The sequence below is a fragment of the Silurus meridionalis genome, chromosome 2, assembly GCF_014805685.1.
Source record: "Silurus meridionalis isolate SWU-2019-XX chromosome 2, ASM1480568v1, whole genome shotgun sequence".
Classification (NCBI taxonomy): domain Eukaryota; kingdom Metazoa; phylum Chordata; class Actinopteri; order Siluriformes; family Siluridae; genus Silurus; species Silurus meridionalis.
Genome location: NC_060885.1, coordinates 14,618,116 through 14,645,324, shown reverse-complemented (window position 1 = coordinate 14,645,324; position 27,209 = coordinate 14,618,116). Strand labels below are relative to the sequence as shown.

The window sequence follows — 27,209 nt, the reverse complement described above, 5'->3', positions numbered from 1 at the left end:
TGTGGGGGATTTCATGTCACATGAAACATCACGCTACACTACACAAAGACTAAATACAATGTTTTTCTTAAACCTTAAGTCTGGAAAGTTTAAGCAAGAAAAATAGTAATCTTGTCCCCTACTAAGCCCTTCTGTATTCCAAAAGGAGAACAGAAAATGTTTAAATGAAGTTTTGGTTTTTTTTAGTAGACATCAAGAGAAAGCCAGTTTGCTTTGAATGATTTACTTAAAAAGCCTCCCAAATAAGACAAATAATATTTTAAAATACAGCAGTTTTACACAATTGATATCAAATACAGGGGGTTAACAGTGAATAAGCATTAGGAATTAATGGACCATTATACAAGGCAATAAAGTTCAGGGTAGAGAATGATAATATCTTCACACTTATGTGGAAAAAGTCAAACACACAAACATAATTCAAAAAGTCATTTTCAGAAATAAAAACAAAGAAGAAACAGGTCATTCACTTATATGTCAGTTATATGACAAAGTGGTAATGGCAAATTATACATGGTCTCCAAATCACTTGGTGTGAAATGATGGTCCTTTCAGGAAATTCTTTAAACAAGGAAAAGTGCACCTTGTTATGCATAGAAAATACTAAATAAATGTAACAGGAATGTTTACTTATACAGAACTGCTCTGAGAACTAGTTTACATTTATGTACCACCACCTTGTACTGATATTCCAAATAATCCCAATAGCATTAGATTAAATTCCAGTCCAGCGAATACCAACCTTTAAGCAAAACCCATTTCCCAACATGCATCAAATGAAACCTGTATTATCACCAGCATATTAATATTCAGACAGTCAGCAGGTATCACAATGACGCTACATGTATTGTTGAAAATGTCAGTTGCATGTCTTGATGTCGATACCTAGCATGCATCTCAAATTACAGTAAATAAAAAGTGTGCGCTGAGGGAGAACATACGACCATTAAACATAAAACAAAACATAGTTCAAAAAACATGGTCTATAAAACACTTGTCAATTTTTCCTCAGGCTTGAGATGACCATTTGTTTCATTACACAAAACACAAGTTATTTAACCTTGCTCTTCTTTTGGTTAAGGAGCTTGTGGAATTTGGTGACCCTCAGGGCAAAGTCACTGGGAGTTACTGCTCCATATAGGGTCACCCCTGATGAGAGGGGAGTGGGCAGAAAAAGCACCATAAAGGATACAAAAAACAAACAAAACAGAACACCACAACAAGATTGGGCTTACTTTGACCCAAAACTCAGTCAGACTTAGGAGCGCTTAAGAGCAGCCAAGGCTCTGGTTACAAGGCCACTCGTATCACCCATTGAGCTCAGTCCAAAACGGTGACATGGGACCATTTTGTGGACTCATTTCCTGCAAGGTGACGGATGATGTGCTGATATAATGCCAATCTTTGGCCAATAGACCCCTGGAATGAAAACCAACTGGTCTATTCCTGACAGATTATAGAGGTTACGTACAAGCGCAGTTCATGTTACACATAATAGAAATATAGTATATAATGGAAAATGTCTTTAAATGGAGAATCAATAGCATGTAACTTCCTGCTTTACTCCATACTTTACTGTTTATCTTAAGATACAGGTTTTGAAAAACAGCAATTATAATCCATTCACTCCCGCGTCTTACACACCCTCAAGCGTGCTGCAATTATCAGCTGTCGTCATGAGTCAAGGTGAGCCTTTAAGGCACCAAAAACAAAAGTACCTTCATAGAAAGCCTAGCCTTTCAATATACACAGCGTTTATAGAAGCACTGAGACATATTGTTACTGGAAATATTTCATGTTATTCTAGCACAGGCTTTTTTCAGGCTTTTAGCAGAATTCATAATTATGTACTTAGTGTGTCAGGCAGGCCTGTTCATATTGTTTCTACAAATTAAACCATCTTTAAGAATCCACACTGTATGCACACAATCCAAAAGAACGTCTAGTACTAGCTTTAGCAGTACAGTGCAATCATTTCGGTTATAGTACAAAGTAAGGAAACATGAAACCTACTACAGTATCCACTACAAAGGATTTGATGGGAACCCTCAAAGTCAAACTAGATCACTAACATCATGCATGTAGTTATCTAGAGGGAAGTCACCATTTAGCACACTGATTCTAATATACTGTATTATTCATTAATTGAGGGGATCAAAAATTTTGCACTGACAGGCAATGAAAAGAAATTCTAATAATATTTCAATACTCCCTTCAAGATTTATTTCATACACATAATCCAACACTTCAAATAAATTATTTAAATGCATTAAAAAAATGTTGACATTTATAAACCAGGTGGTTTTTGAGTTACTGAGGTTTGAATTTAAATAAAGAAAGCTGTCAAATATGCTAATAGCTGAGTATTTAAACAATAAATAATCATATAGATTGTGATTTCCACCAATAATAAAAATGTAAAACTCGTAGACTGTGTAAAATCGAATGCACCTTTCTACAAATGCACAGTGCGTATTTTAGTTGTCTAGCTCAGATTTATGTGGGAAGCCTTTATGTTTACTTGTTCCTCAGCTCTTTTATCAAGCAAGTAAGAGCCATTAGTAGGAGGTGGTGGCCCTGATTCTGATACTACTCTAATGACTGAATCACCACTAACAGAGGCAGTGTGTTTATAATAAATATATTGAGGATTTATTTTGTTGCTGGAGCATCCCTTTAAATATACATAATTTCTTTGTATCAATAACTGCCTAATTAAAACTTCCCAGAAAATACAGTATAAATTGTGTTGAAGTTGAAGTACAGTACTGATCACCTGCTTTAAAACTGAACAAAGCATGCTAATGGTCATACCTCAAGCCTGAGCATGAACAGATCAATAAACATGTTATTGATGTGACAAAACCAGAAACGATTAAATTCTAAATGCAGTGAAAGAACCTGAATGGAAAAAAAAAGAAAAAACATTAAATATTAAGTCATTAAGTCAAGAAATACCTGCACCTAATAATGTAAGATTGATATATAAGAGTGCAAAAAGCATTTTACAGTGTTTTTACATTTGGCCTGGGTTCCTTTACATCTGATCTGCATCAAATAATAGCGTAAAGCAGTCAAAGCATTGTATGGAATCATATATACACATTACTTGATGATCCTTATACACAGACAACTGTGAAGTTAATATTTACGTTTGAATATCAAAATAGAATAATTCAAGCGACTACTTGATGCAGGTTCACTTTGCAAATAAACCCTTCGAAAAGAACGAAACATTTTACACAAGTATAATTTAAGACACTGACCACTTTACCATTTTCCTAAGCAGGTTACTTGCATAATCTAAAAAATAAAACAATATTTCGTTTTTTTGTTGTTTTTTTTACATATATAGTATTCTAGACAAGATTAAAGGTACAATAAGTAATTCGTTTAGGAGTCTTGTTACCAAGTTGTAGCTCTTTTTTTTTTTTTTTTAGCAGCACAAGGAATAAAATCAGCATTATATGTATGTAAAATCCAAATCAAAGAGAGTAGAAAGGCGGTGTTCCACCTGAGTCTGCACTTCATTTTAATATTTATTTCCAATAATTTAGTAGTCAAGTTTTGATGCGTCTTCTACTTATTGTACCTTTACACGCACTCTTTCAAGTAAAAAGAAAAAAAAACAGCCGAAGTGGCAACTGTCCAATCCGTACGTTTTAGGTAAATATATGTGTTCTGTCTAAATATATTAAGTGGGAGGCCCTACTTCTGATGACTCAGCACATTTTACGATAGAAGTAGAATTCCGGTCCTACGTTGGTACATTTCTATCGACATGTAACGCAACATGTCTCTTTAACTATATAGAGCTTTGTTTACTTTCCTTCTTCTCTACTAACGAACACTGAGCTGCCCATCAAATACATATTAGAGCTTGAAATTTTTTCGTTTTAAATTACATGTTTCGGCTATTTCTACAACACTCAATAGATGCAAAGAAGAGAACTGCACAGCAGGTGTCACACGTGACTAAACTAGATCTTGACTCTCAACATGCAATAAAACTTGCTTGCCCCAATCTACTTAAGAATTCTTAACATGCAAAACCAGCAACGTATAGATGTTAAGGATTTCACTTGGAATAAAGGGCACAGTCAGATTAAGCTTAGGTGTACTATATATACACACTACACAATACTGGTTGTAAACATCAGTTACGTCAACTGGAGCAGAAATATGGAGGAATTGAGTGTACACTTTTTTTTTTTGTGCAAACGTATGCTACTGCTACTGTGCTAAAAGTCACATTCTACACTAAAAATGCATCTGCATGAGGCCAAACAAACATTATATCTGAATGATTCTAGTCTGGCACTGTGTAAACATTGCTCGCAATTCGTTCTGCTGCGTTTCGTTGACAGCATCGGGCTCTGGACTTTTTTGAACTTTCGCCACAGCAAAATTTATACCTTGAGTGAATCCGGCCTGCGTCATGCTGGCCACTTGCACCACAGAGCTCTTAATCTTAGCAAAAGGGGACACCACACGACTTCCATTACTGTCTGCTGGAGAAGGTCCCAGGCTTCCTTCCAAGACAGAGCCAAGGCTCTTTTGGGAGCTACATGATGCGGCAGAACCTGGGGGCTGGACGTTGAGGAGTTTTCCTCCTGAGACTGAAGACTCCACATTGAGTTGAGATGGACGAGGGAGTTGCTGCTGCTGGGTGTCTGAGATTTCTGGCTTTGAGCCTGAAGCTGGAGGAGCCTTGAGACCCTCAGGTGCTTGTGGGTTTGGTGGCAGGACTGGGCGTTCTTCAAACACTTCTACTGGTTTGGTCTGGGCATCCTGGATGAATTGGTGACAGTAAGCATCAATCGGTGTCCCAAAATCAATTAAGATGGCCTCTTCTGCTTCTGAGGCTGCGCCAGGGGACTGAGAATTTGGATCAACTGACAAGCTCTCCACTACTATGTTCTCACAACTTGTTACACGAATAACAGAGGGCAAAGGGAGTTCAACACTTCCAATAGACTGAGACCGACTGGCTAGTCGAGGGGCAGATGCTACAATCCCACAACTGGGGAGCACATAGTCGACGTTCTCCAGGGAACCTGAGCATGACCTTCCATCTGAGTGATAAGAATCAGAGTCGTCAGAGATCTCAAGATCTGAACGATCATTACAAAGGTCCTTTATAGCTCCAGGGACTGGATTGCCATCAGAAGTCTCCAAACTGCTGTCTGATTTCCAAAGGTTCACCTTCATGTTGGGCTTTAGAAAATTCACCTTCATTTCGAGTCTGCCAAGAGGCTTGAAGTTTCCAATGTTCACGTTAGTTTTCGTCTGCTTTACTTTCTGATTTAAGGATGAGAATTTGTTCAAGAAGAAACTTTTGCCTTGAGCTAAGCCTGACCCAAGCATTGGCTCAGCTGCTTTTCCCTGTATACCCTGGATGTCTTCATGAGGTTTGCTGTGCTTCCTTGAAAAAAAAAGTACAAAAAATTAAACAATGAAATTTCTATCTTAAAATCTACCTTCAAAAACACTTGTCAGACCTGGAGTTACCACAGAATTATAGAAAAAAACAAAAGGTATTTTCACCTTTCCAATTTTTTCTCGATGACTAGCAGGTCAAGTCCCATTGCTTGCTTAGTTATGCGAAGCATCTCTGCTATACACTGCAAGGTGTCTGAAATGCAAACCAATTATAAACTACATCTGAAAACTAAACAATTATTGAGGAAAAAAAACACATTCATAGCACAGTTACACATTTATAATCAGCGTCATTAGTGCCAATATTGAAATAGCAATATAATTACTAAATAAAACAACAGAAAAAAAACGTTGTTTCGTGGACTTGTACCTTTTCCGTCATCTTCTGGGTTTCGTGTAACAGCTCTCAGGGTGTGGAAATAGCCACTAACTTCCCCATGTTTATAATGCAGTCGCATGCAGGTGTATTTGGGTTTGCCAAAGAGAGTTGGCTCTGGGCCTAAAGACATATCATAACATCGGATAATAATCAAATTGTTAACAAATATGCAGGTCAGAGTGGCCGATATGAATATGAAAAGAATATCTTTACTTCTGTAAGTACCTACCAATTTCAATCTTTTCCAAGCCTTCTAAACCAAGGCGCTGGTACTGGTTAACTTTATCTGCCTCCTCATCATAGCTGAATAAATAATAGAAGAGAAATTAGACTTTTTGGCCAAATGCTAAAACTGTGACCAACTATTTATTACTATAAATGTAAGCACTTACTAAGCAACGTAATATGCGCAGTTGGACAGCAGTAACAGAACGTCCACGTCTTTGTGTGTTGCATCAATAAGACTATAGTGAAAACAGTGACAAGTGAAAATTGTCAAGATTTCTATTCGGTAAAACTGAAGATCTACAAAATTATTGATGAAAATGAAAACCATTCAGTACCATATGTTTCATAACTCACCATGTAATCAAAAGGAACCCATTTATAGGACCACATTTTGACCAGAGATATATTTAAAACTAATGTGTATATTCACTCGAGTAATCTCATGTCATAATATGGGAAAATCACAAGAAGTGCCAACCAGTCAGATCAACATTTGTTAGGCTCACAAAGGCATATTAATATCATCACTGGGACCAAAGTAGTAAGAATTTAGGAAGAATAACTCCGTCACCCAAGGCAGCTGTTAAAATACCAGAAAGTCATGAGTACGATTACCTTTTTGCCAATGCCAATAGACTGAAAAAGAGTACACAAAAGTACATTCACTTTTATTCTGTAGACATTTGAATTTCTTTTGGATTTATTCTGTCCTTAAAAGTGATATAACCCTATTTTTTGAACATTACTCTGGATGACCACCAATTATAAAGTTTAACACTGATACACTAATACCATGGTTAAAACACACCCTGGCTTTCTTATAATGCGGTTGTCCAGCCTGTTTTGTTGTCCAGCCTGTTTTTCAAAGACATTGCATGGCTGTAAGTGGGAAAAAATGTATAAGCATGGCTAAATATTATAAATAAGAGTGCTTGATTTACCTAGGGTCACAGTCAATGAGGGCCCAGCCTCCATGGAACTTCTCATCATCTGGCAGCAGTAGCTGCATGTAGGTCTGGAGGAGGAGGCTAACCTGTTCCTGTGCTCCTCTCTGACTCTCTTTCTCCTTTTCCTCATGCTCTTTCTCTTTGCTGAAGATAGAATACAGGTCCTCAGTAACAGGGAGTCCCATCATGAGGTCTGCAGAGGAACGATTATGCGGAGATGTCCGAGTCAGGGCCTGATATGCAAATTCAATTAAATCAGCCACTGATATTATGCATGTTTCTTTCCTCACCGATGACGGCTTGTCTGTATGCGTCACGGAATCGATTCAAATAGTAGCGATTAGCTGAGTTTACGCCGTCTTTCATCACTCCGGCCAGTTTCCTTTCTCCTGTGCGTGTGAAGTCGCCCTGCACAATAGTATTTAAACACAAACACTTTCTGTAGATATGCTGCCAATAGCTGGTCATGAAAAATAGCACATTAATAAAGTAAGCCTCAATGCTATCAACTGTCAAACGTGCAAATAAGCAAAAAACAAAAAAAAAAAAACGTTCTTTTGGCTTTTCCCATTAGGGGTCGCCACAGCGGACCGTCCGCATGTTTGATTTGGCACGGGTTTTTACGCTGGATGCCCTTCCTAACACAACCCTCCCCATTTATCCAGGCTTGGGACCGGCACTAAGGGTGGCTGGGGTTGGTTCCCTGACTGGGGATCGAACCCGAGCCGCAGCGGCGAGAGCGCCGCATCCTAACCACTAGACCACCAGGGAACCCTCAAAAGTGCAAATACACAAATGGTTGCAAAATTGCCAGGGGTTTGGTTTCAGAAGACCAACAAATAAGACAAGTTGGCTTTTGTACAATTCTCCATTTTAGCAGAAAATATTCAAATATTATAACAATTCCATCCTGTTTATTTTAAACAACCTAATCATGGCACGCTTACAGAGTATATGGACAAAAGAAATGGGTGTTTGAGTCAGTAGTTTGAGAAAATTCACTGACTAAATAAAAAGTGTTAACTTTTAATCTACTTCTAGTTGTAGATTCTATTTTTATTATATATATATATATATATATATATATATATATATATATATATATATATATATATATATATATATATATATATATACACACACACACACACACACACACACACACACACACACACACACACACACACACACAGACTGTGTGCACAATTATTAGGCAAGTTGTATTTTTGGTGATAAATTTTCTTATTGTACATCTACAGTTCTCTTGGTCAATCCAAAATGTTAACAAACCCTCAAACCTGAACATTTAAGTAGTAAAAGTGAGGTTTTGGCTTTCTTAAGAGAATATCTACATGTACACCATTATTAGGCAACTATTAGTGTGCAGAATTATTACACAACTAAATGAAAAACAAAGATTTTTCCATCTCACTTGTTTATTTTTACCTGTTTATATATACATAAATAAAAAAATTATATATATATATATATATATATATATTTTTATTTTTATTTTTTATTATTTATTTATTTTTTTTTTTTTGCACATATTGCAAACAGAGACAGTAAACAAACTTGATGACTCACATTCAGTCATCCCTGTGAGTTACCTTTAAAGCAGCGGTGCCAGCATACTGGCGGCTGATAGTGTCTCCATTGTTGGCCCACATCACCTGGTAGATCCTGTAACATTTGTGGGGCAGCGGCTGTTCCGGGGGCATCACCCCCAGTTTCTTCAACTAGAACAGAAACAAAATACTCGTAACTTACAAACATGTAAAGAGCAGCATAGTTCAAGAGCAATCACTGATACTACACTGAAAGATAAGTATACTAGTCAATGTTGTACTGAATTGGGTTTACACACCCACAACACAATAATAGGTTCGTGTACCTGCTTTTCCATGACCACACGTGCAATGGCCGCTTGAACTACATTAGTCCTGTCCAGGCAGTCCATGCAGTTAACTCGGAAAATGCCTTCCTGTGTACAGATGACTCCTGCTTGGTCCACCCTTCAGAAAATACACAAACAGCACTCTTGTTCATTGAGAGACAAATAGATTGATTTATTCACACTTGATTCCATATGTTGATTTGGTTTTGTAAATAATATTTGAATCACAACAAATAGCATTCAAGATACGCCACACCCCGACAACTCCTCCAGCTTTAGGCTCAAAGAGAAACCAAAACAAATGTCAGATTTTAAGTTAATGAGAGTATTTCATTGGATATAAATGCCATGAATATGACAAATCAATAAGACAAACCAATTTTGTTTTCATAGGCACCTTAAAAATGTTCAAATACTGACCATCCCCATCGCATGTCTGTGATGATATCAGAAATGGCATCTGTGAGTGTCTGAACATTCTCAAACTTCATCCCTCGACTGGGAAGAAAAAAAAAAAAAGAGGCTACACGTTACTATACCCATATTATTAAACACTAAACACAGATTTCCAAAAAGACCATGTTAACCTAGTCCATACTGCTAAAATGTACATTTGCATAAGAAATGAATTGCATGTCATTAAAAACGTTATTCCAACGCTCTGCATGTGTACCTGGTTTTGAAAGAAAAAAGGAAATTAATCATTTATTTCAAATACAATGGCAATGATATGGCAATAATTCCAGCACTGCTACAGAAGCTTCATGGTCTTTAATAAAAACATTCAATTAATCGAGAGCCAAAAGGATTTTTGCCAAAGTCGCTGTTTTATGTTCACAGGCAGATATGTGCATTCTCACCAGTGCTCATGGAAGTCAAATGAAACGTATGTTAGGTTGGGGTTGTTGAAGAGCAACACCTGCTTAAGGTATGCATCGCCAATCAACTTCTCACGCCCATTTTGGTCCACCAGATTGATTATGACCTAGTGAAATAAATAAGAGTAAACAAAATGCATCACAACAAACATTTTTTTGCAAGTTTACAGTGATTTCACAGTGATAGAGAATTCAGTCAGTATCTTTGATTTGCAGTTTTGACTTTAATACTGCTAATGTCTTCCTCACAGAGGTACAGAGGTGCTTAACCCCTCAAGCATCCTTTCTCCTTTTTCTAACACTGACTCAGCAGACCTCACCTGTTTTTTATAAATTTTAAGTTGCTCCTCAAAGTGGAAAGCAAAATAGGAAGTGGTTTCTTTCTCTCCTAAAAAACAAACAAAAACATGACATGAAATGTTTCTCAGATGAGGTGTTAGTGTAACAGGAATAAATCTTTAGTCAATGATTATGTAACCAAAACAATAACTTTTCACCTACATTAAGAGTTTCCACAATTTATTTACTTATACTTTATTTTATTTATTGCTATTTATTTATTGGGGGCCTCATGACAGAACCTCCATACCATACCTTTCTCTAGACGTGGTCTGGGATTGTAACGGTAACCGGCTTGGCTCCAAAACACTGGGACAGAGCCTCGTGTCTGCACAAATGACAGCGTATGATTATGCACGTGGATAAGCTGCTCTGTCTCTACGTAATTGGCCACACGTCCATCAGTGTCCACTCCTCTTCGTTTGTAGCGCATGCCTTTGAAAAGAAAGCTCAGGTTACACACGATCACCTTACAGTTCATACAGATTGACACCGTGTCAAGAGCACCAGACCTGATCCATAAGCTTCAAGGCATATTTAAATGTCACACTTTAAATCTTTAAATATGTGTTTTACCAGCACGGTGACGGCTGCGTCTGGATATGAGAGCCACCATGAAGCGCGGGTGAATGTCGTCCACGCAGGTGTGCTGTTCTTGTAGAGGTGTCTCTGGGCTGCTTTTTTCTTCGTCTGAGCTCTCGTTGTAGTTCACGACCAGCTCCTCCACCTGCACAAAGCCTTGGATTATGGGCATCACCCAAAAGTCCACCTCAGGAACCTGCAATATGATGCATTTAACATTTGGCTATTAGATTTTGTTGGGTTACAATGGTGTATTTTAAAATATAGGCATTTAAATTTTTGCACCTGTAGGTTTATTAGGTCCTGTATCATGTGTTTATTCCAAAAGAATCTGTCATCGACCTGCAGAAATAAAAATTAAGGCATTAGCAATTTTTCAAAATTGTGCTGCAACTCCAAAAAACTTTTTATTGACCCTTCTTAATGCCCTAAACTAATTCCCCCAGTTTCTTGATTTGCCTTATAAAGAGAAGCAGGACTGAGCAGCCAGATACACTGCATTGCAGGAAAGTAGCTCAGTTTCTTTCTCATAATTCCTTTAATTGAATACGTTTTATTAAACCTACAAACACATCATAATATACAATAATCAGCCATAACATTTACTATCTAGATCAAATGGCACCTGTTATACGATGGAAAATATTAAGTAGCAAGTGATGTGTTCTCAAAGTATGTGTTGGAAGCAGAGAAAACGGGCAAGCATAAGGATATGAGCGACTTTGACGAGGGCCAAATTATGATGACTGGACGACTGTCGGAGCATACGCTTTACTCACATGGAAAAGAGATGGCACTAGGATGCACAGTATGAAGAGGGCATGCCTTGACACATACCACCTACTTAAGCACTGTTGTAGGCTAAGTACCTCCCTTCATGACAACGGTGACAACATGGCCATTGCCTTTTCAACATGGCCATTTGCCTTTTCAGAATAATTCAACTTTGCCACAATGCAAAAAATTGTCCAGGAACGTTTCGAATACCATAATAAAAATGTTAAGGTGTGGCCTTCAAATTCTTGATCCGGTCAAGCATCTTCGGAATGTGCCTAAAAAACAAGGGGGAAGCATGGGGCCCCATCTCTCCAATAAAAGGACTTAAAGTATTTCCTGCTTACAATTTGCTGCCATATACCACAGTATACCTTTTACTGGCACAAGTGAGACCTACACAATATTGGGGAGGTGATTAAAATGTTATGGCTGATAAATGTACATTACCTTTTTAACAAGAACAAATAAAAAGAAAAAAATGCTGGTCTTTTTTTATATACAATAAAGTGTTCAGTCTGGGTGTGTCAGATTTCTTCATTTAGTCAAACACTGCATACTCTGCCGAACAGGAAAAAGGAAATACAACAACAAAACATGGAAAGCCTTGTCTAACTTCTCCATACACCACTTTGACTGTGGAAAATCTGGCACCGCTGCAGTGTAATTTATCAGTGGATGGTGTGTAATGTGGAACATCCTGACAATGTCTGCAACAGAGAGGCCCCTCACCCGTTTCCATAGGGGCAGATCAGACTTCTCTAAGGTTCCCTGTCTCTGTACAGTATTTGTAAGGTCATAAGTGGGGCTGTAGTAAAAGGAATCAGAGTCCATGAATATCTTATTAAGCTCATCAAGCAGTCTCCTCTCCAAGCGCTCCTTTTCTTTATTCTCTTTGACCTAAAAACCATGAACAAACAAACAGGATTACGTTTAAGACACATGCATTAAACATAGGCCGGTGGAGTGATTAATTCAAACTAAAATGTAATAATGTCTATTTGATCACTTGGACACCTTTGAAAATGTACAAGCCCGAGGCATACAGAATTTAAAACAATACTCCTTCAAATGAATTGTGTATAGGAATGAAGGAAAGCTTCAAAATGAGCAATTAACCTTTTTCTTAATGGGAACTGCAACATTAGACTTAATTTGATTGAGAGTCTTTAGCAGGAATTTAGACTCATCTGGAGACTGGGTAATTTTCTCTGGTTTGTTAATCCCAAAGTGGTGCTTCTTACAAAGCTGGAAAAGAGAAGAGAAAGCAAAAACCATGTTGTGAATCATTAATCTCACTCACAAGAAGCAGAGCAAATCAAACCACATTAATATCATCTTAATAAAATGTATGGCAGACTAAGAAAACCTGTTCAAATGTCTACAAAAGACAGTGAAAAGGAAAACAAACGTATTGAAAGATTTCAATCCAGTTAAACTAAAACATTCCCAGCTAAAATATATAAAATGGGTGGGGGGTCCCCTGGTGGTCTAGTGGTTAGGATGCGGCGCTCTCACCGCTGCGACCCGGGTTCGATCCCCGGTCAGGGAACCAACCCCAGCCACTCTTAGTGCCGGTCCCAAGCCCGGATAAATGGGGAGGGTTGCGTTAGGAAGGGCATCCAGCGTAAAAACACGTGCCAAATCAAACATGCGGATGATCCGCTGTGGCGACCCCTAACGGGAGAAGCCGAAAGAAAGTTTAGTCTTTATGGGAGGAAAAAACACCATTGCTGCCAGCATTAGCCATATCCTCATGTCCCTGTTTGGTCACCTGAGATAAAAATCACTAATGCCAATAAATAAATCAGTCAGCTCGGTTTCACTTACTGTGTTTGCTAGTGCTTTGTTTTGATGAAAGCACAGAAATATCATGATCAGAAGACATAAACTGGGAATGTAAATCATCCAACTACCAAATCTTTAGGTAGGTTGCCTATTTCTCCGATGGGTTTCATAAGCCAGTAATTTACTCGACATATTCAGAATGGTTAGGGTTTGGTTAGTCAAATTAAAAAAACCTAAACAAACATGTGCACATCATTTGTCAAATGTTTTATGTTTTGATTTATGCTTGATGCTTGATGCTTGAGGTAGATTAAAACACAATGTTTTCTCCAGAATTCAGTCAGTGACATCCGACAAGTTTTCACAAACCACCAGACAAATATATTTCTCTCTACGATACTATTGGGTGCACAGAAATACTACAACCCTACTTAGAAAATCCATGTGCAATGATTATAAGCAGGAGAGATCTGTTCCAGAGCTGTTTGGACTATAGATTAACTACAGAGTCTCACATACATACAGAAAAAAACACAAAAGTGGCTACCCGGGGGGATGACTAACCTTGCCACACATCAGAATAATCATGCTGTGGTATGTGGTTGAAGACAAATTGCTGACAGCACACAAGAAGAATGATTACCAATTGCACATCTCAGACAGCTGTACTTACATGAGCAAACCATCTTTTTTTTCTTTTCAATACGAGAAGCTCAACTAAGAGACTAACACCTTAGAAACATCTTGCTTCCTCTGGATGACCTGAGACACACACACACACACACACCACCTCACATCCTCTAAATAACCTAGCTGATATCGACTGAAAGCTATTTCACTTAGGAGTCTCCAGTCGAAAGTCTTCTAATCTGTGTATAATAGAGATAAAGGGCGCTCTATAAATAGTGGATGCAAGAGGAGCCTACTAAACTTAAGAACTCCTGAAGCTGAATTCTTCTAACATGTTTAGAGAAAGGGAAGCTAATAACAGCTCAATACAAGCTATAGCCTATCATAAAATAATGAAGCAATCAAAGAAAATGTTGTGTGCTGTAAAAGCTCTATTTCTTTCTGCAAATGATTTTGAAACTTCTCCTCACCTCCAACTCCAGATCCTGTGGTTCATCGTCAGACAGTGGGATAACGGTTATTTTTGTGATCTTGTACACCTTGTGCTCTCCTGGCAGTAAGCCTACAAGCGCTTTTTGGCGGATCAGGATCAGGCCCAGAGGAAAGTCTGCAGCAAAAAAGGAAAGGTGTGCGTCATGTTTAAAAAGTTCCTTGCATTCCACACCCTGTGACGGCATCTTTTCCCAGTTACAGCGCAAAACTAGCTGGCCAGCGCTGATGAGTCACCCGTGTGAGAAATGCTCTCAGTGAAACCACTTGAGCAAGATGTGGATTAGTCAAGACTTTGGGAGACAAGTAAGGAATAAAACATGACAGTGTGTGCTTATATAGGAAAATGATCAGCGGACCGGTGCAATTCCGAGGCCTGTTACCAGCCTGAAGCTTATCGTTTTCCTATAACAGCGTAGACCCAAGGATTTTATTTGTCTTACACTGCAGCAAATACATTTTACAATATTACAATTCTTTATATTTAAATGGGGGCATCCTACATATTAATCATTTATAGTCACATTTCATATTGTGAAACGAACACTTACAGCAACTATTAACATTCCCTCTTCGGCCTCTTTTTTTTGTCTCTTGAATAATGCAAAAATTTAAACTTTTCATTTTACTGAGAATACTCAAAGTCGTTTGTCCTGATAACAAGACAGTCCTGTGCCATATAACTTAAATGACCAGCTTTACCTTAAAGCACTGAATCTTTCATGAATAGAAAACAAACATCTTCCATTTTCATAATTTCAGTGATTGATTTATAACTGATGTATGTGAAGTGTCTGCCATATAAGTCCCCATGTACTCAATGCTATTACAGATTCCTGAACGAGAACAAGATTAATAAAATTCAACTTCTGATGAACCAGATTCCAGAATACAAGAGGGATGTGGTATAAATAAACAATAACTGTGTACAGAAAAAAAAAATAAGCAACCAGTAACCAGTGTTACCAGGATAGACACAACCTTCCCAGTATACATTACACTTGAAAGTTTGATATGTATTTCTAGTGAAATAGAGAGTAGAGTGTGCCTCAGAATGCAGAAGTTAGAAGTGTTGATTTGTGAGTGGTGATCTGAGTCATGCAGAGGAAGGTCAAATACGTACTTCGTATTTCGGAAAGGTGTGAATGAGCCCAGGTGGTGTGTGTGTGTGTGTGTGTGTGTATAGTCGGGCAAAACTGGTTACTGATTGCATATTTTCTATTTCTGTACACAATTATTGGCTTTTGCCTCTTATTAGATATTATATATTGTTGAGAAGCAATGAACTGACAGACATTCATAGACCAAGCGCTCAATTGAGAAATGAAAGCCACATTAGTGAAACCTTCTCCCTTTCACTTTCAAAAGCCTGCCAAGCATGAAAATTCAGTGGTCAGAGAATAGCTCCTAAACCACCTAGAAAAACCCTCTTTTATACCTACGTTAAAGCTTACTGGTTTTCAGAGACGTTCAAGCACAATGACAAATCGTAACATTTATTCATCCCGTACTTCACACAAAATATGAGCGCCAAATATGCTAAATACATACATACATAGTTCCCTTGAATATCAATCATAGAAAGTAATTGCAGTAGACTACTTAAACAGTTAACATCATATTTGTGCAACAAACCAAAGAATCAGTGACAATAGACCATCAAACTCCACTTTCTCGACATCCACTATTTTGCTCTACTTTTGTGAAATGGCACAACCGCTGTGGAGTTTGCATAATGTCTGTTATTTTACATAATGTCACTGTCTTTGCAGCACAGGAATGCAAAACAGGAACTTATCCAGGAACTGTGCAGTTCTCTATCAGGATGATATCAGAGACCGAATTGAACCTATTTAATGTCCTATTTCAGTTCCTGAGAAAAACCCGTGTCACTGTGCATCTTACCAGCGTGAAGTTGAATCTTTCCAATAACGCCCTCCACCAGTCCCAAACAGATTGGATTCCAAGCTAGTAGCAGGTCGGTTGCTAAAACACAGAACAAAATAACCAACATGGAATTCAACATAAAAATTAGCAACATCTTTACATGTGCACATATGAAATACGTGAACTATATACACACTTGACCACATTATATAAATATAGCATTTTTGTGACTTGTGATATTTATAGTTTTTGAAGCCGAGCAACTGAAATTAGCATCAGTGAGTTTGGTACAATCTGCTGAGCAAAATGACTTCTCAAATTCTTTCTGTGCACAATTTACAATTAAATACGTTTGTATCGAGCGTAATAAAAGACATCGGTTACTACAATCCACAGATTGTAATCGTAAAAATATAGGTTGTGTATACATATAAAAATCAAATATTCTTCCAAACGAGCTGGTGTCGGCGATCCATGCAAAACAGCGGAAACCCTTTTCCAATTGAATAATGAAACAGCGCTGCAACCTAACCGGCTCGGCTTGGTTGCACACACAAGCTAAAGGCCAGAGCGCCCTTCGCCAACTCATTTACATCCTTTAACACTAGGACTCCATCCACTCAATGGCGTACTAACTGAACTGACAGACATACCAGTGCAAACACACCAACTATTTAATGTTGATGTCTTCCCAGTCATTCAATATCTGTAAAAGCTAATTATTTTTCCGGTTTTCCTGCACACTTTTTATCACTCAAGCCATTTGTACAATTTAAATATCAGGACAAAAGAGATCCTGAACCTCTCAATAAAAATGTTGAGTGAAATGAGTGAATCATCGTTATATGTTACATCACAATCTTCGTACAAAAAAAATGAGTCCACACTGAAACCTGAGATCACATCTACCAAAGCCTGCTCTGTAAACCACAGGTCTATGCTACGTCTCTGTGATACACTGATCTCTGAAGTCACTAGAAAACAACAACGCAGTTCAGTTTTATTTGTGCAGCCCAATTTAGGAGTGAGCGAGCCTGAAGTGTGTGTGTGTGTGTGTGTGTGTGTGGAGGGGGAAGCTGCAGAGAAACCAGAATAAGAACGGAAGCCAACCTCTTCTAGGTGACATCAGATAGTGAGATTATAAATAATGACAGTATATTGATGTAGAAGAGTCAAAACAGTGTTGTGTTGAAAGGATGTTCAGGATGTGAATACTGGGAACACAAGCTCTGGGATGAACATAGGACAGTCTTTATGATTATGACATCAGATCTTAGGTACACATCTGCAGTATCCAAATAATGTCAGGTTCAACATAAATGATGCAGCTGTGGAAGGTATGTTATATGAGCTCTCCAGCTGTCCTGTTCTCTGTTACTTCTCGAAGATTTTATCAGGCTGCCTTCGCTACCTACAGTCCCACATTCACTACATGCTTCTAGCACAAAAATCTAAATTAATTACTTCCGTCTTTATAACAAGTCTTTCGGATTTCCGACGACTTCTATAGCTCGGGATGAGTAAATTGATGCAGCGCTTCTGTTCTTGAAAAAAGTAGGGCATGCCCGTTGTTTTTAACACCTCTATTTGTAGGGCAGAGCCGGCCTCCTGTGTGCTGATTTGTTTATACTTTAAAAAAAATCGAAGCACATCGTTCAATAGTTGGGCGCGTCTGGGATTATTAACCAATCCCAGCAGAGGGGGCGGGATATACCGGAATGTGCGTAGGAGAAAAAATTAAAACGCAAAAGCACATAGATGCTCTCCGTCTTATTCGTTTTTGATCAGGCTTCTCGTAGATATCGACTCAGCACTTCGTTTGGTGTATTAAATGAATGTTTTAAATGTGTAGTACAAGCGGAATGGGAGTTGTTCTTATTTTTCCTTATTGTCTAACTTTCAGTCGTGTAGGAACTACACAGGTAAATGTAGTAAAAGAACCTTTAAGGCCACTATAAACAGCTGCAGTGTATGAACTTACCGGCTCTTACGGCCATGGAGCCGTCCTTCCTGCTGCACCACAGAGCGTTGTCTCCACTCTGGAGAATGTAATGGTCTTTCGCCTGAAACAGCTCCATGTCCACGTCTAGTCAAGTGAGAAAAAAAAATAAGTCGACATGCAGCTACGGAGCAATGAACACGTCCGCTCCGAGTCTCCGGAGAGCGCACATTAAAGCATCCGGCTCATGTAGTTAGCCGACTAGCTAACCTGCTCCAGCCCTGATAAATGACAGTACAGTCTAGAGACAGCGCACACCTTTAGAGCTATCTCTTAGCGCCTACTACACTAATACACCCCACTATTTTATCAGTTTAAATTCTGATTCGAGTTATCAACCTATTTCCTTCTGATGACAGCGCAGACATTTTAACAGCACTAGTCCAACACGAGATGTCTGTGTTCGAGCCTGACTTGGGCTCTGATGTTTCCCCCCGTGAATGAACAGCAGAGCTGTGGATAGGCGTACCGGGTTGCCAGGTGGATAAAAACCCCCCACAGCGGAATGCTGGTAAAGTCCATATCCTGGTTTCAAAATACGACATCGTTACCATTACTGCGTAACACAACGTGTACGTAAAACTTAGGTTTTCGTAGCTATATACTATTAAAATGGTAATGGTTTTAATATTAAATATTTAATCAGTTTAAACAAGTTTTAGGTAAAAAAAAAAAAAATCAACGCTGTGGAATTTTGAATTACTGCTAACAGCACCTCATGGTGTGTTCTGTTCCTCTTATACTATCAACAGTAAAATAATACACGCTTTAACCAGTTTAAAGGTACATTTAACATTGTGTGAACATTTTCAAGACAATGAATCTGCTGTAATTCGGTTCAATTCTTGTGTGTGTGGTTCATGGAGGTGAAGGCTCAGTGGTTAAGCCTCTGGGCTGCTAATCAGAAGGTCAGGGATTCAATCCCTAGTATCACCAAGCTGCCACTCTTGGGTCCTTAAACAAGGCCCTTAACCCTCTGTGTTCTAGGGTGCTGTATCATGGCTGACCCTGTGCTCTGACCCAAGCTTGACAAGAAAATAACATATATACATATATCTATAAATAACATATATCTATAACATTGTCTCAATATTAATACATATGTTATAGCAGCTAAAGACATTCTTTACTTTATCTAACCTCTCTTTTTCCTTTATTCTGTAAGCTAATAAGTTGGATAACGCAGCATGGTATGCTACTGAGCACCTGAGAAGATTACCAGGGGTTCTCAATCACGGGGGCCATGAATTGATACCAGACCGTTTATATATGGATAAGATAAGGCACTTTGTAAATAATAACATATTTTAATCAGTTAATTGTTGGGATACTCAGTGTCCCCATAAAAATACCATTAAAGTTGTTACTACAGAATCAATATTATGTCAGTGAGGTTCTTAGAACTACTGTCTGCGATTCTGTTGCGCACACCTAATGAACATCGTCTCACTGATTAGATTTGAGATTTTAACAGACCTCTGGTATAAGAGATTTTCTTTTAATAAATGAAGAAGACATGAGAATGATTAGACCAATTTCTGTAGCAAACACAAGAGTTTCTCTCTTACAGTGTCATACAAAGCCACTGTCCATAAATTGGACCTGAGAAACTATGCGTGTTTAATACGAAACATATTTAATCATCCACTGTATTCAAATGAATCAGCAGAGGTAGCACAAACACACGGGGATGTGGCAACACTAAAGGAGTGAGTGGCTGAGCCCAGGTTCCTGCAGGAACCACATCACGTGACTGCCTCCGTCATTTCAAGGAAAAAAAAAAACAGCACAACAACCCAGGGCCTGTTCATGATTCATCACTGCTGCTACTTATAAGCATGCTATCTGGATTCCTTTGCTCGATGTGGAGTAATAATTCGTTCCATAGTCAGCAATCAGTGATAAAAAAAACATTGACTTTTTGGTTTGGAATTATTTCAAAGCACATTTATCAAAATACATAATTTTGGAAGCTGGTTCAATTATTCTATTACATTGTTCAAATTAGCTAATTTGTCACGGTTTCTTGTGAAGTGTCCATGTTCAGTTTAAATTACTTTTTTTTGTACCTATACACACATTCAGTGGTCACTTTATTTGGTACATGTATTCACTGGTTTAAAAGGTAAACATATTATATAGGGGCACTTTGTGTACTGAAGAATAACAAAGGAAAGATGTCCCATAGGACTACCACTGGTCTGACATTACTTCGGCAGTGGACCATTGTCAGCAGTGACCCTAAAATGGTAATGTATTTAGCACTGGCAGGAACAATGGGGATTTTGAGCACCCCAGTGTTGTTGTGGAGTCTAGCAAGGGCTATGGAATGATAAAGAAAAATTAGGCATGGAAAACCTGAGCTATAATTATAACTGTTCAGTGATGGATCTTTTTATTAATGGATGGGATATACTGTGTACCATGCATAGACAGATGGCTAAATCAAATACTCAAAGCCTCGGCCTTATCACACATTTAGTATGTTAACATGATTAGTCTTGATCACACATATCTGAAAGAAGCAGTCTATTCCAATTTCCTTTATTATTTTTATAGAATATACTTTCAAAGTAAAGTGATATAAGTAACATTTGCTCTATACATTTGTATTGCAGTCATTTTGATTTACCTTTAAAATCTGTAGGAGTATGAATGTATCAAATATATCTCACTTTGCAACCCATTGTAACAGTACACTGCTCCTTTATATCACAGTCATTTAGTGCTCACAGAGCCTCACAGAAGTCACATGAGAAAGGGTACACAGTGTATATTTCAGGTCTTTTATTATTCATGTATATTTCGTGTTTTAAGAGAATACACTTATGTGGAGATGGAGGACATTTTTACCACTGGAAAATATGTAAAAATGTTTGTTTTGGCACAAAAATAGAATATAAATATAACACTGTTGTCTATATCATTCAACCATTAATACTAATGTTGACAAGTATAATGATCACAACATTATAGTCAAAACACAGCTAATCTGAATCAGTCTTTGCTTTTGAAATGTAAAGAATCGATATATATAAGGAGTTGACCCTTTTAATACTTGTTAATTGGCTGTTTTTCGTGTGCTGTTATAAAATCAGTTAACAAAATTAGTGTCCTTCTAAGAAAAATTTGGTATTCTTATTGGAATTTCAAAAGCTTTTCATCCTTCATGGAAAACACTAAAGGCAAACATTGGGTACTTATCCTAAGTAAAAGCAAAAATAAAGCACATTCATTTGAATAAAGGCCTCTTTTTTGAGACTGAGTTTCAGGATGAAACTCAAGGCCACCACAAGGTCACCACTATGGTCCTGCTACAATACACTTGTACAGTAAAAATCCACAAGAGCGCCATCACATAACAGCACGCATAACTGCACTCAGCAAACAAATTACATATTAAATGTCAGCCAAAGGAACAATTAAATTAATTGTGCATGCAACCAATAACAGACTGAGGAGATGTGACTGGTGTCTCTTTCACACTAAAGCTTTGGTTTACAGTCATGATATCTCCTTGGCTCTCTCAGTGTCTGCCTGGCTGAACAAAATAGGCTCTCCTTTTTCAGCTTCAGTGCTTTTTTTCACCTGTGCTTCTAATTGCTCACCCCGCACCTCCAGTTCTTCAAGAATGGTTTGTACTCTGCGGACACCATCACGTCGGGCCTGACGCACATCTATACGTCCCTCGGGATCAACTGAGTCCAGAGCCAACAGTTCTTTGGTCAAAAATTCCTCTAGTGTCAGATATCTTTTATCATTCTTTTTGCCATTAAATCCTTTCACCTCCTGGGACAATTTCTCAACCCGATCCAAGATTTGCTCTACCTTTGCCAGTCCTGGGTGACTTGAGCTGGGCTCCATTTTCTCCTCAGGTTGAACTTCTGGTTGTGGAGATGCTGGTTCCTGGGGTTCAGGTGCCACTGGAACCTGCATTGAACCTACATTAGCAACCTCTGGCACTTGTTCAGATTGTAGCACAGGCTGTTGTATGGGGGACTGCACAGGCTGTGGCACAGGCTGTGGCACAGGCTGTGGCACAGGCTGTGGCACAGGCTGTGGCACAGGCTGTGGCACAGGCTGTGGCACAGGCTGTTGTCTGGGGGTCTGTATATGTTCGAGTTCAGGTTCTTGTATGGGATACGGTGTCAATGGTGATGTGGGATGTGGGAGAGGGGGCTGTGGTTCGGCCACTCTCTGAATAGGAATCTCAATGGGGTGGCTGGTACGATGTTGAACAGGATGCTCAGTTTTAGAAGGAATCTCTGTATGTACAACATGCTGCTGGACCTGGGAATAAAAGAGATTAAGATTAGTTCCTGTTTTTGCAACATACTGTAAATGTTTGAATGTTAGTTTTATAAAAGTAAAAATAATATGCCTCAAATCACACCTCTCTTTAAAGTGCAGTGTTTTCAGTAAAGCAGGGGTGTGGCTTCTACTGATGTATGTTCTGTGCATCGTATTCTTAATTAAACATGCCAAAGTATTCACTGTGCCAACATTACCTGTGGCCTCTCACTCATGAGCTGTGCTCTGACTGGCTCCTGAGCCCTCACATTAGTCATTAAAATGGGACTAGCTGAACGATTCTGCTCAAGCTGGATTGGCACTTGTTCGCGGTAGGTTGGGGCTTTTTCTCTTGTGGAAAATGCAGGGCTAGGGCTCCACTCTTCTGGTTGGTGGCTGTGAAGTGACGGTTGGTATTCAGTTTGCCAGAAGCGCTTAGGATGGACATTTTGGGTTTGTGGGCTACCTCCAGTCCCCTCATGAATGACAGTAATGGGAATATATCCTGCCCGGAGGCCAGTGTTGCTCTGTCTGGAAGGTTGATGATGTGAGTTGGTATGGGCCTGTGTCCCCTGTGGTGATTGGTGCACATGGTGAACCTTAAATTAATAAAATATTTAAAAATTCAATAAGGTGCATAAAAATAGATTTTAGAACCATTGTTAAGTTAGCACTTTAAACTGTCTTAAATAAATAGCATGCTTTACCATTGGACAGATACAAGTTTCCATGCATTCTAAAATATTTCTGTTTATATCATTCATTCATAGTAAAGCATGAGTGTTTTTCAGTATAAAATCTTTGTTTTTAGTACCATAACTTAAAAGACACAGTATTGACCCTCAGTATTTAGTTGCACCGGAGACCGAAACATATGTAAAGTTTAATCAAACAGAAATTACAAGTATCTGTAAATCATTTTTCCTCAAACATTTTAAGTATTACATGCAAAACCTTCAACTTCCTGTATATGACTTAACGTGATATTCCAGACTTTATTGATTCTACCAAATATGAGTGTTTATATTCAGGCTCAGGTTTACTCAAAATTACTCAAGTAATTCTAGGTCCCAAAACTATATAATAATTTATACACTCATTAAATGCTAATACCATTTTCTTTCTTGCATTTAGCCTACACATAAATAAATCTAATTCACTGGGTTTGTACCTCAGGTCCATGAGAAGAAGGTGAACAGGACAGGCAGTGTGAATCGGGCTCTGACGTGGCCTGTACTGGAGATCTTGGTCGACAGTGCAGTGTGGGAGTCGGGGATGGTGTCCGGCCATCTGCTCTTAGGTTTTGTTGATTTTGTGGATACATATAAGAAAACGGTGAATACTGTTGTTGCCTGGGTTCGATATTTTCATGGGAGACTGGGATGGGTATATAGCCCTGACGTAGGGTTGGCTGTTTCATCTCTGAAAAGAAAACTTTGTGCATTTCCTGAGGAGATGATTCTGTAGATGCACAGGGCCCATTGGGTGAGAGCTGAGTGCCCTGCAACACATTTAATAAATACATAATATAAACAAATGTTACTGAAATGTAATGGCAAACATGTTAGATGCTACACAATAATTTCCACTCAGTTAACAGGAAAAATATTTAAGCAAATGCATAACCTGAAAATGAAATTACCAAATTAATCTTCATGAAAAGTAAAAGATGAAATTTTAAGAGGGATGATGCTTGCTTTATGTTATAGCAAAATCTTCACGTTTAACCTTCACTATTCTTGTAAAACAAAGTCAGTTCATCACCTCACAGATTAGTGTAAGCTTTCACCTTTCAGCCCCATGTAGTATTTCACACATACTACACTATTGTTTATTTCTGTCACAACATATTTTCACATTTTCACCTATGCTACATTGAGTTCTTTTTTCCAAAAAACAAAAGTGTCCATAAAACCTCTGTACTCAATCCAGGATATTCTCCATAGTTTAAAACATCTCAGGCAGCAACTTATTTTCCATTCATTAATGTGAAATAACCAGCTAAACAAAACATTTCAAAATCCTTACACTATGTGTGATATCACTGCAATGGTACGTGCATAGCAGTTCTATTCTGTGAAATAGCTATACAGATTATGAAATGCTTGTCTAAAGTATTCACAGTCTGGTTTTACTACAAATTGTGGATCATATACACACAGCCAACCTGTTCCAGTCCTTCCCGAAATTGCTTTCAAGAAAAAAATTAATTATGATAATTTTGTTGTTTCTGGGTTCGCAATCAGAAGCATGGGTGAAGGAATAAACATGGGGTACAGTAATCTACCCCAAAGTGCTTTTAATCCTCTTATACCATAGCACTATTTAAAATATATTTAAAGCATGCTGTGGCAGTTTGTGCATGGAAAACTTTCATCCATCCATATATAGTGGCCAAAACTTCCTGTTCCTTCATTTCCTTTGCTGAATATGGGGGGACATTTACCTTTACATACGTTCTTTAATTCATTATTAGACAAAGTATTTGAAACATACCCATGACTAGGTTTTTACTAAAGACCTGATACCCTATTAGAATAAACACAATAATATTTAAACCTGTGATTTGCCTTGTAGCCAGAACTACTTCAGAAACATGCAGTTATACACAATAAATCAATGCCTTCTAACCAGTCAGCTTGAGGTAGTGTACATGGCTGTTTTATAGGCTTTCAAGGTTTTTATCTTTTATACATTTATTGTATTTGTAAATTAATTTCCTCATTGTGGCCAAAGAGAACATATTAAACTCATGGCTAATGGGTGTGGTACCACACTTTGACTAAACAAAGGCTGTACAACTGAATATGATCTTCTCTAGCTTCAACATCGCTAGGGCAGAAAAATACCAAAGCCATAAATGGTTGATCCAGGATCATATTTAAAGAAGAAATCCTCATACCAGTAAATGTTCTGCAGATGTTCGTATTACTAGAAATATTCGCCATACATTTACCAACACGACATGACTCACTGTGTGTGTGTGTGTGTGTGTGCTCAATGGATTGCTGTTTGGTTGACACTGTAGCTTAAAATATACTTGGTGAGGGGGTGAGCTTCACAAAACAGATCCCTGATGAGAAAAGATTTGCCTTACTCAATGTGACTTGGTGGGTTCTGCCCCAGATCATCTAGCACATTAGCCTTGGAAGCAGAAATAGGAACATTGCCCTAATAATATTACAGTCGAAGTCTATGACAGGTAAAATAGTAGGTCCGTAGATGAATGCTCCTGGCTTGATATAAAGCTTACCAGTTGTCTTGATCGTATGAGTAATAAGTAAAGAAGAAAAAAGCAAACAAGAAACAGAACATGAGTGACCTTCTGTCCTCTGACTATTTGGTATGACCATGCGCCCAGTTTATCTCCTGGCAGCTGTGTCTTTCCAGCAGATTCTTGGTGACACTAACTTTGGACAACAGCAAGTGTTGATCTTTCTTAATGAGAGATACCAGCTGGCCAGCACTAGTCTGTACCACAAGTGTTTTGAACCTCACTATGTAAAAGGAATGTTCTCTACTGTTTATGAGCTCAAGTTATTCCACAGCAACACTCCCTCCCCCAAGGTTGAATATATATTATTTGGACCCAGTTGGTCTTTAGATGGTCTTGTAGACCATCTCTGTGAATGTTCAATCAGATTTTGCTGCCCAATAAAAAAGTGTTTTATTCATTTATTTTATTCTGATAGCTGAACCATCTATCTTGGCTTGTCCCTGGCTAAAGGCATTAGCTTCCATTGGCTATCACTGAAGCATGTGAGGGTGGATCCGTCTCAAATCCCTTGTAAGGAAAACTTTCGGAGGTGCGATACCGCACAGTTCCAGCGATATTACCCACAAACCGCAGTCTGCGCAGCTCCTGGGGCTTTAAATAAACATTATGGAGATGGTCAAACACTCAGGGTCTTTAGGCGACATAATAACTGCAGTGCGTCACACACACACTTACACACAGACACACACACAGATCAGTCAAGCTTAGATCACAACACGAAAATATGTCCGTGCGTTAGGAACCCATCAATCCGTTAGGAGAATATGAGAAGAAGCGCTATTTTCGGCGCGCAGCCTGGACTTCATCATGCCAGAGACTGAACCACAACTCCAACCACACAGCCCATATTTAAGTCTATAACCGGCAATTGATTTAATGGATATTTTTTTCTGCGCAATTTAATAAAAATGGAGTCCAGGTAAAAGTTAGATAAGCAGACTAATGCAGCAGTAAAAAAAAAAGCGATCGACACGATTTCTCTGGTCCAAATAAATGTAAGCTGTCATCCATCTCACAGCCACGCACTGCACTTATGAAGATGAGGAAAGACCCCGAGCCTGGAGCTGAACTTCCTGCATGTTCCCCCGCGCTTTGGAGCTGAAGGTTATCGCGCTTACCCGCTTGCTGTCGTGCCGGGGGTCGTTCCACGTAGTGATGCGATTGTTGTGATCCACGAAAAACGGCCATCCGGTCTGAGGGTCAATTTTAATCTCCCATCCTGGAGGCAAAGGATCATTGGTAGCCATTGTTTCAACAGGAGACAGTGTTTTCATAATCTGATATAGCTTCGGTCCTGAATATTGAGCCATGACGGCGCACTCAGGTCCTTTAAAGAAGCTCTCGGGTGACGCGCGCTGAAAAGGCGGTGCTTCGCGAATCAAC

At 38.6% G+C, this 27,209-nt stretch overlaps 2 protein-coding genes across 3 annotated transcripts; both read right to left on the bottom strand.

Annotated features, from left to right (window-relative positions):
- Positions 1-207: 207 nt before the first annotated feature.
- Positions 208-18,715, bottom strand: inpp5f (inositol polyphosphate-5-phosphatase F). The gene is made up of 20 exons (XM_046867730.1): positions 18,242-18,715; positions 16,279-16,359; positions 14,355-14,491; positions 12,586-12,714; positions 12,199-12,366; positions 10,978-11,034; positions 10,687-10,888; positions 10,366-10,545; positions 10,092-10,159; positions 9,754-9,878; positions 9,314-9,391; positions 8,891-9,011; positions 8,607-8,735; positions 7,287-7,404; positions 6,991-7,189; positions 6,214-6,285; positions 6,051-6,124; positions 5,813-5,941; positions 5,548-5,635; positions 208-5,425 (listed from the first exon to the last, which is right to left on the bottom strand). The coding sequence occupies exons 1-20, from the start codon at positions 18,336-18,338 to the stop codon at positions 4,294-4,296; spliced, it is 3,384 nt and encodes a 1,127-aa protein (XP_046723686.1). The 5' UTR covers positions 18,339-18,715; the 3' UTR covers positions 208-4,293.
- Positions 18,716-20,787: 2,072 nt separating this feature from the next.
- Positions 20,788-27,187, bottom strand: bag3 (BCL2 associated athanogene 3). 2 transcript variants are annotated; one of them, XM_046836749.1, is made up of 4 exons: positions 26,945-27,187; positions 23,721-24,050; positions 22,768-23,121; positions 20,788-22,549 (listed from the first exon to the last, which is right to left on the bottom strand). In XM_046836749.1, the coding sequence occupies exons 1-4, from the start codon at positions 27,134-27,136 to the stop codon at positions 21,764-21,766; spliced, it is 1,662 nt and encodes a 553-aa protein (XP_046692705.1). In that variant the 5' UTR covers positions 27,137-27,187; the 3' UTR covers positions 20,788-21,763. The 2 variants fall into 2 exon arrangements, with proteins under 2 accessions (XP_046692705.1, XP_046692699.1); XM_046836743.1 differs by having other exon boundaries at positions 22,768-23,148; positions 26,945-27,182.
- Between the last annotated feature and the right edge of the window lie 22 nt (positions 27,188-27,209).

What these genes read in the sequence shown, in the direction of transcription:
- inpp5f (XM_046867730.1), bottom strand. Translation starts at nt 18,338, where the DNA reads ATGGAGCTGTTTCAGGCGAAAGACCATTACATTCTCCAGAGTGGAGAC. An exon ending in AAAGATTCAACTTCACGCTG is followed by an intron (nt 14,492 to 16,278) that starts GTAAGATGCACA and finishes TTTTTGCTGCAG; the next exon opens with ACTTTCCTCTGGGCCTGATC. An exon ending in ATCTGCCCCTATGGAAACGG is followed by an intron (nt 11,035 to 12,198) that starts GTGAGGGGCCTC and finishes TTATTTCTGCAG; the next exon opens with GTCGATGACAGATTCTTTTG.
- bag3 (XM_046836743.1), bottom strand. Translation starts at nt 27,136, where the DNA reads ATGGCTCAATATTCAGGACCGAAGCTATATCAGATTATGAAAACACTG. An exon ending in CCCGGCACGACAGCAAGCGG is followed by an intron (nt 24,051 to 26,944) that starts GTAAGCGCGATA and finishes AATGTGTTGCAG; the next exon opens with GGCACTCAGCTCTCACCCAA. An exon ending in CTTCTTCTCATGGACCTGAG is followed by an intron (nt 23,149 to 23,720) that starts GTACAAACCCAG and finishes TATTAATTTAAG; the next exon opens with GTTCACCATGTGCACCAATC.